Source organism: Oncorhynchus gorbuscha, unplaced genomic scaffold, assembly GCF_021184085.1.
Source record: "Oncorhynchus gorbuscha isolate QuinsamMale2020 ecotype Even-year unplaced genomic scaffold, OgorEven_v1.0 Un_scaffold_1246, whole genome shotgun sequence".
Lineage (NCBI taxonomy): Eukaryota > Metazoa > Chordata > Actinopteri > Salmoniformes > Salmonidae > Oncorhynchus > Oncorhynchus gorbuscha.
Genome location: NW_025744558.1, coordinates 42,501 through 56,011, shown reverse-complemented (window position 1 = coordinate 56,011; position 13,511 = coordinate 42,501). Strand labels below are relative to the sequence as shown.

Genomic DNA, 13,511 nt, shown 5'->3' with positions numbered 1-13,511 from the left:
GTGGGTCTCTGTGGGTCTGTCCAGGTCTCTGTGGGTCTCTGTGGGTCTGTCCAGGTCTGTGTGGGTCTGTGTGGGTCTGTCCCGGTCTCTGTGGGTCTGTGTGGGTTTGTCCAGGTCTGTGTGGGTCTGTCCCAGTCTGTGTGGGTCTGTCCAGGTCTGTGTGGGTCTGTCCCGGTCTCTGTGGGTCTGTGTGGGTCTGTCCAGGTCTATGTGGGTCTGTGGGTCTATGTGGGTCTGTCCATGTTTGTGTCGGTCTTTTTGTGTCTGTGTTGGTCTGTCCAGGTCTGTGTGGGTCTATGTGGGACTGTGTGGGTCTATGTGGGTCTGTCCAGGTCTGTGTGGGTCTGTTTGGGTGTATAGAGACCCACATAGTCTGTCCAAAAATGATGCAGAAAAATTCATCCATGCTTTTGTCACTTCTAGGTTAGACTACTGCAATGCTCTACTTTCCGGCTACCCGGATAAAGCAGTTAGTGCTAAATACGGCTGCTAGAATCCTGACTAGAACCAAAAAAATTGATCATATTACTCCAGTGCTAGCCTCTCTACACTGGCTTCCTGTCAAAGCAAGGGCTGATTTCAAGGTTTTACTGCTAACCTACAAAGCATTACATGGGCTTGCTCCTACCTATCTCTCTGATTTGGTCCTGCCGTACATACCTACACGTACGCTACGGTCACAAGACGCAGGCCTCCTAATTGTCCCTAGAATTTCTAAGCAAACAGCTGGAGGCAGGGCTTTCTCCTATAGAGCTCCATTTTTATGGAACGGTCTGCCTACCCATGTCAGAGACACAAACTCGGTCTCAACCTTTAAGTCTTTACTGAAGACTCATCTCTTCAGTGGGTCATATGATTGAGTGTAGTCTGGCCCAGGAGTGGGAAGGTGAACGGAAAGGCTCTGGAGCAACGAACCGCCCTTGCTGTCTCTGCCTGGCCGGTTCCCCTCTTTCCACTGGGATTCTCTGCCTCTAACCCTGTTACAGGGGCTGAGTCACTGGCTTACTGGGGCTCTCTCATGCCGTCCCTGCAGGGGGTGCGTCACCTGAGTGGGTTGATTCACTGTTGTGGTCATCCTGTCTGGGTTGGCGTCCCCCCCCCCCCTTGGCCTTGAGTTGTGCCGTGGCGGAGATCTTTGTGGGCTATACTCAGCCTTGTCTCAGGATGGTAGGTTGGTGGTTGAAGATATCCCTCTAGTGGTGTGGGGGCTGTGCTTTGGCAAAGTGGGTGGGGTTATATCCTTCCTGTTAGTCTTGTATAGTCATGTATGGTCTTGTAAAGTCATGTATACGCTTGTATATTCATGTATGGTCTTGTATAGTCTTGTATAGTCATGTATACTCTTGTATAGTCATTTATAGTCATGTATGGTCTTGTATAGTCATGTATGGTCTTGTATAGTCTTCTATACTCTTGTTTCGTCATGTATACTCTTGTATAGTCATTTATAGTCATGTATGGTCTTGTATAGTCATGAGTAGTCATTCGTAGTTATTTATAGTCATGTGTAGTCATGTATGGTCTTGTATAGTATTGTATAGTCATGTATGGTCTTGTATAGTCTTGTATAGTCATGTATGGTCTTGTATAGTCTTGTATAGTCATGTATGGTCTTGTATAGTCTTGTATAGTCTTGTATAGTCATGTATGGTCTTGTATAGTCATGTATGTTCTTGTATAGTCTTGTATAGTCATGCATACTCTTGTATAGTCATGTATGGTCTTGTATAGTCTTGTATAGTCATGTATAGTCATGTATGTTCTTGTATGGTCTTGTATAGTCATGCATACTCTTGTATAGTCATGTATGGTCTTGTATAGTCTTGTATAGTCTTGTATAGTCATGTATGTTCTTGTATAGTCTTGTATAGTCATGCATACTCTTGTATAGTCATGTATGGTCTTGTATAGTCTTGTATAGTCTTGTATAGTCATGTATGTTCTTGTATAGTCTTGTATAGTCATGCATACTCTTGTATAGTCATGTATGGTCTTGTATAGTCTTGTATAGTCTTGTATAGTCATGTATGTTCTTGTATAGTCTTGTATAGTCATGCATACTCTTGTATAGTCATGTATGGTCTTGTATAGTCTTGTATAGTCTTGTATAGTCATGTATGTTCTTGTATAGTCTTGTATAGTCATGCATACTCTTGTATAGTCATGTATGGTCTTGTATAGTCTTGTATAGTCTTGTATAGTCATGTATGTTCTTGTATAGTCTTGTATAGTCATGCATACTCTTGTATAGTCTTGTATAGTCATGCATACTCTTGTATAGTCATGTATGGTCTTGTATAGTCATGTATACTCTTGTATAGTCATGTATGGTCTTGTATAGTCATGTATACTCTTGTATATTCATGTATGGTCTTGTATAGTCTTGTATAGTCATGCATACTCTTGTATAGTCATGTATGGTCTTGTATAGTCTTGTATAGTCATGTATGGTCTTGTATAGTCTTGTATAGTCATGTATGTTCTTGTATAGTCTTGTATAGTCATGCATACTCTTGTATAGTCATGTATGGTCTTGTATAGTCATGTATACTCTTGTATAGTCATGTATGGTCTTGTATAGTCATGTATGGTCTTGTATAGTCTTGTATAGTCATGTATGGTCTTGTATAGTCTTGTATAGTCATGTATGGTCTTGTATAGTCTTGTATAGTCATGTATGGTCTTGTATAGTCTTGTATAGTCATGCATACTCTTGTATAGTCATGTATGGTCTTGTATAGTCTTGTATAGTCATGTATGGTCTTGTATAGTCTTGTATAGTCATGTATGGTCTTGTATAGTCTTGTATAGTCATGTATGGTCTTGTATAGTCATGTATGTTCTTGTATAGTCTTGTATAGTCATGCATACTCTTGTATAGTCATGTATGGTCTTGTATAGTCATGTATGGTCTTGTATAGTCATGAGTTGTTATGCTGGTGAATGAGGACCCAAAAGCGACTTAACGAAAACAGAGTCTTTATTCCAGTAAATGACAAAAGTAATAATCCTGGAAAAATCAAGAAGAAAACAAAACAGGAAAAAACTTAAATCCACTCGTAGTAACGAGGACAGACTGGAGACTCGACCATTGACTGCAGGTTGCTTCGGGAAGGCACCGACCGTAGCAGACTAAGACACCTGCTCACACGCAGCATCTGAAGGAGACAAAACACGACAGGGCGAGACAAGGACACAGAACAGCGAACATCATACAAGGATCCGACAAGGACAGAAGCGGAAAACAAGGGGAGAAATAGGGCTCTAATCAGAGGGCAAAATAGGGGACAGGTGTGAAAAGAGTAAATGAGTGAGTTAGGAGAATGAGGAACAGCTGGGAGCAGGAACGGAACGATAGAGAGAAGAGAGAGAGGGAGGGGGAGAGAGAGGGATAGAAAAAGGGAACGAACCTAATAAGACCAGCAGGGGGAAACGAACAGAAGGGAAAGCACAAGGACAAGACAATATATGACAAAACATGACATGAGTAGTCATTCGTAGTTATTTATAGTCATGTGTAGTCATGTATGGTCTTGTATCGTCTTGTATAGTCATGTATGGTCTTGTATAGTCTTGTATAGTCATGTGTAGTAATTTGTAGTCTTGTATAGTCTTGTATAGTTATGTATGGTCTTGTATAGTTATGTATGGTCTTGTATAGTCATGTATGGTCTTGTATAGTCATGTATGGTCTTGTATAGTCATGTATGGTCTTGTATAGTCATGTATACTCTTGTATAGTCATGTATGGTCTTGTATAGTCATGTATGGTCATGTATGGTCTTGTATAGTCATGTATGGTCTTGTATAGTCATGTATACTCTTGTATAGTCATGTATGGTCTTGTATAGTCATGTATGGTCTTGTATGGTCTTGTATAGTCATGTATGGTCTTGTATAGTCATGTATACTCTTGTATAGTCATGTATGGTCTTGTATAGTCATGTATGGTCATGTATGGTCTTGTATAGTCATGTATGGTCTTGTATAGTCATGTATACTCTTGTATAGTCATGTATGGTCTTGTATAGTCATGTATACTCTTGTATAGTCATGTATACTCTTGTATAGTTATGTATGGTCTTGTATAGTCATGTATGGTCTTGTATGGTCTTGTATAGTCATGTATGGTCTTGTATAGTCATGTATGGTCTTGTATAGTTATGTATGGTCTTGTATAGTCATGTATAGTCTTGTATAGTCATGTATACTCTTGTATAGTCATGTATGGTCTTGTATAGTCATGTATGGTCTTGTATAGTCATGTATGGTCTTGTATAGTCATGTATGGTCTTGTATAGTCATGTATGGTCTTGTATAGTCATGTATGGTCTTGTATAGTAATGTATGGTCTTGTATAGTCATGTATGGTCTTGTATAGTCATGTATGGTCTTGTATAGTCATGTATGGTCTTGTATAGTCATGTATGGTCTTGTATAGTCATGTATGGTCTTGTATAGTCATGTATGGTCTTGTATAGTCATGTATGGTCTTGTATAGTTATGTATGGTCTTGTATAGTTATGTATGGTCTTGTATAGTCATGTATAGTCTTGTATAGTCATGTATGGTCTTGTATAGTTATGTATGGTCATGTATAGTCATGTATGGTCTTGTATGGTCTTGTATGGTCTTGTATGGTCTTGTATAGTCATGTATGGTCTTGTATAGTCATGTATGGTCTTGTATAGTCATGTATGGTCTTGTATAGTTATGTATGGTCTTGTATAGTTATGTATGGTCTTGTATAGTCATGTATGGTCTTGTATAGTCATGTATACTCTTGTATAGTCATGTATGGTCTTGTATAGTTATGTATGGTCATGTATGGTCTTGTATAGTCATGTATGGTCTTGTATAGTCATGTATGGTCTTGTATAGTCATGTATGGTCTTGTATAGTCATGTATGGTCTTGTATAGTCATGTATGGTCTTGTATAGTCATGTATGGTCTTGTATAGTCATGTATGGTCTTGTATAGTCATGTATGGTCTTGTATAGTCATGTATGGTCTTGTATAGTCATGTATGGTCTTGTATAGTCATGTATGGTCTTGTATAGTCATGTATAGTCTTGTATAGTTATGTATGGTCTTGTATAGTCATGTATGGTCTTGTATAGTTATGTATGGTCATGTATAGTCATGTATGGTCTTGTATGGTCTTGTATGGTCTTGTATGGTCTTGTATAGTCATGTATGGTCTTGTATAGTCATGTATGGTCTTGTATAGTCATGTATGGTCTTGTATAGTTATGTATGGTCTTGTATAGTTATGTATGGTCTTGTATAGTCATGTATGGTCTTGTATAGTCATGTATACTCTTGTATAGTTATGTATGGTCTTGTATAGTCATGTATGGTCTTGTATAGTCATGTATGGTCTTGTATAGTCATGTATGGTCTTGTATAGTCATGTATGGTCTTGTAGAGTTATGTATGTGTGTGCTGCTTCAAAAGCTCTCCATCAACACAGTGTCACAGTCAGACATTGAAGCCTTCTTGGGAGGTGATTGTCTCTCTGGACACTAATCATTGTCACAATGAACAATTATTGGAAATATGTGTGTGTCTGCTTTTCTCTTTCCTCTACTGTCTACCATCCTCAACCAGCCAAGCCACACGGGCTGAGGAGACCAGGGTGTGTGTGGGACTTTCCCAGCGACAAACCCTCTAAGCTCCCTGACACACATCAGAAGAAGGGACTGACTGATGAGGGTGGGCGCCACACTATGTGCCCAGCCCAAAGTTTCTCCTTCCTTCCTTAATAACGGCCACTTTCAGAGATCTGTTAAACCCTACTATTGGCATGGCGTGAGCTGAGGCAGACTGAGAGGACTGTGAGGCAGCCAGACATAGTACAGGAGAGATTCCGTCCCACTCTCATTCATAAGTTTATGATAAACAGACGTCTATGACAGATGTCTATGACAGATGTTCATTCGTCTGTTTGTCTGTCATAGGCATCTATCTATCATAAACTCATGGACGAGAGACAGACAGATGTGTTTCAGAAGACACTATAAACATGCACACGCTACCCGTGTGTGACACACCTGTCCTAAGGAGATGTGTCTGTCTGGGCGGTGCACCACTACATGAGCCTCTGGAAGCCTTATTGATGAGCCAGATTAAGGCCTGTATAATGACTGTGTAATAATGACTGTGTAGTAATGTTTGGCAATGACTGTTATTGTTATTATGGTGGTGATGAACAACACCTCCCCCTGTCTCTCTATCTGGGTTCTGCCTACAGTAGAGTTTCTCCGGAGGTCAGATAAGGTCTTGGAAGTCTGAGGCTATTGTTGTTTCTTAAGAGGCTCCAGTCAACAAATTAGACTATAGTTCATTCAATATGTCATTCATCTTCAATCCCTTGTCCCGATATGAAAGGTAAATAATTACTACAAACTGACCCAGCTTGTCAAAGCTGTGATGCTGATCAGACATTTCTTTTCTACAACTCAACAGACATAGAGAAACAGGTCTCGGCATGCTCCTCCACATCATTATATTTTGGGTCCTCGTAATCTGCTGGACCACTAAGGATGGGGAAAATACCTGAAGTGTGACCTCAGACACAATACCTTATGATCTGTGTTTTACCTGACTGAGATGTAACCAGACTGTTCTCATGAATCATACGCTTCTGTCTGTCTGTCTGTCTGTCTGTCTGTCTGTCTGTCTGTCTGTCTGTCTGTCTGTCTGTCTGTCTGTCTGTCTGTCTGTCTGTCTGTCTGTCTGTCTGTCTGTCTGTCTGTCTGTCTGTCTGTCTGTCTGTCTGTCTGTCTGTCTGTCTGTCTGTCTGTCTGTCTGTCTGTCTGTCTGTCTGTCTGTCTGTCTGTCTGTCTGTCTGTCTGTCTGTCTGTCTGTCTGTCTGTCTGTCTGTCTGTCTGTCTGTCTGTCTGTCTGTCTGTCTGTCTGTCTGTCTGTCTGTCTGTCTGTCTGTCTGTCTGTCTGTCTGTCTGTCTGTCTGTCTGTCTGTCTGCCTGTTTGTCCACATAGGGAGTTCTGACGATCAGGAACCTATTGTTTAGGATTAGCTATGCCAAAGAAACCACCTAGCCTTTGTAAAAGGTCATTACCATCTAATACAGACATGTGGAAACATCCCCAAAGTATTAGAAAACAAAAACAAACCACATAATGGTCTTGTAATTCAGACCAGCTTGGCAATACTGTACTTGAGAATGTTTTTATCTGGAAATACTTCTAGACTTCTAGACTCATTAAGGTGTCATCGTCATCATCACTTTGTAAATACAATATAGCAAGTAAAAAAATGCAATAAAAAAACACTGGAATGTTAGATTTGCAGTGGAATGTGGAGGCTATATACAGGGGGTTCCGGAACAGAGTCAATGTGGAGGCTATATACAGGGGTTCCGGAACAGAGTCAATGTGGAGGCTATATACAGGGGGTTCCGGAACAGAGTCAATGTGGAGGCTCTATACAGGGGTTCCGGAACAGAGTCAATGTGGAGGCTATATACAGGGGTTCCGGAACAGAGTCAATGTGGAGGCTCTATACAGGGGGTTCCGGAACAGAGTCAATGTGGAGGCTATATACAGGGGGTTCCGGAACAGAGTCGATGTGGAGGCTCTATACAGGGGGTTCCGGAACAGAGTCAATGTGGAGGCTCTATACAGGGGTTCTGGTACAGAGTCAATGTGTAGGCTATATACAGGGGGTACCGGTACAGAGTTAATGTGTAGGCTATATACAGGGTGTTCCGGTACAGAGTCAATGCGGAGGCTATATACAGGGGGTTCCGGAACAGAGTCAATGTGGAGGCTATATACAGGGTGTTACGGTACAGAGTCAATGTGGAGGCTATGTACAGGGGTTCCGGAACAGAGTCAATGTGGAGGCTATATACAGGGGGTTCCGGAACAGAGTCAATGTGGAGGCTATATACAGGGGGTTCCGGAACAGAGTCAATGTGGAGGCTATATACAGGGGGTTCCGGAACAGAGTCAATGTGGAGGCTCTATACAGGGGGTTCCGGAACAGAGTCAATGTGGAGGCTATATACAGGGGGTTCCGGAACAGAGTCAATGTGGAGGCTCTATACAGGGGGTTCCGGAACAGAGTCAATGTGGAGGCTATATACAGGGGGTTCCGGAACAGAGTCGATGTGGAGGCTCTATACAGGGGGTTCCGGAACAGAGTCAATGTGGAGGCTCTATACAGGGGGTTCTGGTACAGAGTCAATGTGTAGGCTATATACAGGGGGTACCGGTACAGAGTTAATGTGTAGGCTATATACAGGGTGTTCCGGTACAGAGTCAATGCGGAGGCTATATACAGGGGGTTCCGGAACAGAGTCAATGTGGAGGCTATATACAGGGTGTTACGGTACAGAGTCAATGTGGAGGCTATGTACAGGGGGTTCCGGAACAGAGTCAATGTGGAGGCTATATACAGGGGGTTCCGGAACAGAGTCAATGTGGAGGCTCTATACAGGGGGTTCCGGAACAGAGTCAATGTGGAGGCTCTATACAGGGGGTTCCGGAACAGAGTCAATGTGGAGGCTATATACAGGGGGTTCCGGAACAGAGTCAATGTGGAGGCTATATAGGGGTTCCGAACAGAGTCAATGTGGAGGCTATATACAGGGGTTCCGGAACAGAGTCAATGTGGAGGCTATATACAGGGGGTTCCGGAACAGAGTCAATGTGGAGGCTATATACAGGGGGTTCCGGTACAGAGTCAATGTGGAGGCTATATACAGGGGGTTCCGGAACAGAGTCAATGTGGAGGCTCTATACAGGGGTTCCGGAACAGAGTCAATGTGGAGGCTATATACAGGGGTTCCGGAACAGAGTCAATGTGGAGGCTCTATACAGGGGGTTCCGGAACAGAGTCAATGTGGAGGCTCTATACAGGGGGTTCTGGAACAGAGTCAATGTGGAGGCTATATACAGGGGGTTCCGGAACAGAGTCAATGTGGAGGCTATATACAGGGGGTTCCGGAACAGAGTCAATGTGGAGGCTATATACAGGGGGTTCCGGAACAGAGTCAATGTGGAGGCTCTATACAGGGGGTTCCGGAACAGAGTCAATGTGGAGGCTCTATACAGGGGGTTCTGGAACAGAATCAATGTGGAGGCTATATACAGGGGGTTCCGGAACAGAGTCAATGTGGAGGCTCTATACAGGGGGTTCTGGAACAGAGTCAATGTGGAGGCTATATACAGGGGTTCCGGAACAGAGTCAATGTGGAGGCTCTATACAGGGGTTCCGGAACAGAGTCAATGTGGAGGCTATATACAGGGGTTCCGGAACAGAGTCAATGTGGAGGCTATATACAGGGGTTCCGGAACAGAGTCAATGTGGAGGCTATATACAGGGGGTTCCGGAACAGAGTCAATGTGGAGGCTATATACAGGGGGTCCGGAACAGAGTCAATGTGGAGGCTATATACAGGGGGTTCCGGAACAGAGTCAATGTGGAGGCTATATACAGGGGGTTCCGGAACAGAGTCAATGTGGAGGCTATATACAGGGGGTTCCGGAACAGAGTCAATGTGGAGGCTATATACAGGGGGTTCCGGAACAGAGTCAATGTGGAGGCTATATACAGGGGGTTCCGGAACAGAGTCAATGTGGAGGCTATGTACAGGGGGTTCCGGAACAGAGTCAATGTGGAGGCTATATACAGGGGGTTCCGGAACAGAGTCAATGTGGAGGCTCTATACAGGGGGTTCTGGTACAGAGTCAATGTGGAGGCTATGTACAGGGGGTTCCGGAACAGAGTCAATGTGGAGGCTATGTACAGGGGGTTCCGGAACAGAGTCAATGTGGAGGCTATATACAGGGGGTTCCGGAACAGAGTCAATGTGGAGGCTATGTACAGGGGGTTCCGGTACAGAGTCAATGAGCGGGGGCACCGGTCAGTAGAGGTAATTGAGGAAATATGTACATGTAGATAAAGGTAAAGTGACTATGCATGGATAATAAACAGAGTAGCAGCAGTGTAAAAATGGAGAGTCCTGGTAGCCATTTGATTAACTGTTCGTCTTATGGGTTGGGGGTAGAAGCTGTTAAGAAGCCTTTTTGACCTGCACTTAGAGAGATACAGTAGAGATACATCTATTCTACAGCCTAGTCTGAATTGCCAGATTGAGGACATGTATGTTTTTTCACAAAGGTAGTGTAGTTCTATTCACAAATGTAAATTGTCTTCATCGGGCTTCCTTAAGATGAGAACATTGTGTGGAGATTGCTTTGAAATCTGTGAAAGTTTGTATGGTAAATCTACAGTCTAGTCTGAATACTCAGAAAGAGGAAAATGCATGTTTTTAAACGAGACGAATAATCAATATTCACAAAAAAAGTGTAGCATTCACAACTTTAAAATGCCTGTAAGCCCCGAGGCAAGATAGTTACTGTAGCATCATCAGACTAGGCCAGTTACAGGCTTTTCTCCTTCAAGCCATTATCTCCTTGAGGAATATACTATCTATTCTTGTAAGAGAAACAATCAAACGTCTGTGGTTGTTGTCAGAACAACCAAGGCATTTAAGACTAAAAGAGAGCTGTGTTTTGATGTTCAACCACAGCCATGATTAGCCTACATGGACAGCTGTGCTCCCGATCCCATCTGTTTGACCGGCACTCATCTTTACCAACTATCAATTCAAATCAAATCAAATTGTATTTGTCACATGTGTAACGGCGTTCGTCTGTTGAATGAAGAGAGTCAGACCGAAATGCAGCGTGTAGGTTACTCATGACTTTAATGAAAGTATCGCGGTACATGAAATAAACACCCACAAAATACAAAGCGAAATCAGGCTGTCTAAATACGGTTCTCAATCAGAGACAACGATAAGCACCTGACTCCAATTGAGAATCGCCTCAGGCAGCCAAACCTATACAACACGCCTAATCAGCCGCGATCCTAAAATACTACAAACCCCAATACGAAAAACAACATATAAACCCATGTCACACCCTGGCCTACCCAAACATATAACAAAAACACAAAATACAATGACCAAGGCGTGACAACATGCGCCGACTATAACAGGTAGACCTTACTGTGAAATGCTGAATACAAGCCCTTAACCAACATGTGTAGACCTTACTGTGAAATGCTGAATACAAGCCCTTAACCAACAGGTGTAGACCTTACTGTGAAATGCTGAATACAAGCCCTTAACCAACATGTGTAGACCTTACTGTGAAATGCTGAATACAAGCCCTTAACCAACAGGTGTAGACCTTACTGTGAAATGCTGAATACAAGCCCTTAACCAACAGGTGTAGACCTTACTGTGAAATGCTGAATACAAGCCCTTAACCAACAGGTGTAGACCTTACTGTGAAATGCTGAATACAAGCCCTTAACCAACAATGCAGTTTTAATGAAAATATGTACGAAATAAACTAAAGTAAAAAATCGAATTAAAAAATAAAAGAACAATAACAAGGCTATATACAGGGGTACCGGTACCGAGTCAATGTGCGGGGGTAGAGGGTAGTGAAGGTCATTTGTACATGTAGGTAGGGGTATATTGACTGTGCATATGTAACGGATGTGAAACGGCTAGCTTAGTTAGCGGTGCGCGCTAAATAGCGTTTCAATCGGTTACGTCACTTGCTCTGAGACCTTGAAGTAGTGTTTCCCCTTGCTCTGCAAGGGCCGCGGCTTTTGTGGAGCGATGGGTAACGATGCTTCGTGGGTGACTGTTGTTGATGTGTGCAGAAGGTCCCTGGTTCGGGTATGGGCGAGGGGACGGTTTAAAATTATACTGTTACACATAGATAATAAACAGTAGCAGCTGGGGGTGTCAATGTAAATAGTTCAGGTGGCCATTTGATGAATTGTTCAGCAGTCTTATGGCTTGGGGATAGAAGACTGCGATGAACTGTTATTTCCTTGGCAGCTCTTCGCCTACATTTAGCCTTTATGTGGAACAACTCACAGAGCTCTTTGAAATGACATGTTCTGGTCCCCCATTGGTCAGTTCAGAGAAAGGATCAGAGACCTCTCTGTTGATAAATGTGTCTGTTTTTCTTCATTTGTTTTGTCATTTTGTATATTGTATGGTGTATTATATGTTTGATGTATTTATGCAGGGCTCATCTGAAAAAGAGAGCCTAGTCTCAGTATAGCTTCCTGTCCAAATAGAAGTTTAATAATATTAATAACCTAATTTGGAAAGAAATGACAAGAATGCTTCAGGGGATATACTGTAGCAACAAATATAATGCCCTAAGGCAAATTCTGCAAGAAAAAGTATTAAGTTAATGCTTGCCAGATAGACTGAGATGCCCCCACCCCACTCCCCATACATATATACACACAATCATCTAAATATATATATATATATTTTTTATATCAAGCAGATATATTGTAGGGACTCAGTGTGTCTCTCATCTGGTGATGTTCGTCATTTACAGCAGACACTTGATCATTGGCTTGCCTCAGTGGCTGCTCTATTGTTTGTGTGGACTTCCCTCTAGTGGTGAAACCTTGACATGACAGCAGATAAGGAATACAAGCGTTACTTTTGCTACTTTTGTTATTTCATCATATTCCACTCCATGTATTCAGTAGGTCGATGAAATTATAAAAAACAAAGGTAAATTATGTAAATTATCGTCAATAGCTTGTAGGCTAACTGTGTCGTAATACTAGGTTGCAGGAGTGACACACATGATGAGGAATAATTACTTCATGATCTTCATGATTAAATGAGAGCCACAGGAAGGTGTAACAATTTTAGAAACTCAAGCGCATATCACACATATCGTAGGAATGACATAATATTAACGTTAGTGTTCTCATCACCCGTCTGAGGGGACCAAGGCATTTCAGCATGTGCTACTACCAAGCGCTCCTGCGCACAATAAACGAAGTGCGTGCGTTTGGAACGCCCAGGAAACAGGAAGTGATACGCAAGCGACTCTCTTTTTTTGTGAATGAGCGGTGCTCGCTTGATGATTCTTCAGAGATGCGGAGAGGATTACAGACATCTGTCAGCCTACACAATTATAGACACCATATAATTCGTCACCCACCTAGACTACATACTGTATTCAGGAGAAGGAAGAAGAGTAGACTAGGGACTCTACTTCATACTCATATCAGGCGAGTTTGAAATATGCAATCTCTTCTGCTGCATCATTCAACTACAACAATACACTGTCTGTAATTCATGACCAGATTGTTTTCGAACGTATTGTTCAGTTGATAATTGTCGGATATGCAGTAGCACTCGTCATGAAGATACAAGATCCCCACATTTTCAGTCACTGACTGGCCTGTAACTTTTAGATAAATAAAATAGCTCTTCTATAAAAAATTTAAAAACGATGAAAAATATATTTACCCGCAAAATACGTTGTGTCAGTAGAAGGGTACCTCATAAACAGTAACAACTATGTAATGATGATGTTATAACATTGTAATTACAGAGAGAGAAAAGAGCACCACCATGTCATCATCATTCTCAGACACACTCCAGTTTCGTTTCTCCAGCCCCGTCCACGATGACTCCAT

General features: G+C 42.3%; 1 protein-coding gene across 1 annotated transcript in view; it reads left to right on the top strand.

The window, feature by feature from the left end:
* Positions 1 to 13,432: 13,432 nt before the first annotated feature.
* LOC124016942 (zinc finger and BTB domain-containing protein 26-like) overlaps positions 13,433 to 13,511 on the top strand; it is a 2,275-nt gene continuing 2,196 nt past the window's right edge. Inside the window, 1 exon segment of the mRNA XM_046332279.1 lies at positions 13,433 to 13,511. This exon segment is cut by the window's right edge and continues 657 nt beyond it. Within this exon segment, the coding sequence (XP_046188235.1) occupies positions 13,447 to 13,511 (65 nt within the window). The 5' untranslated portion in view covers positions 13,433 to 13,446.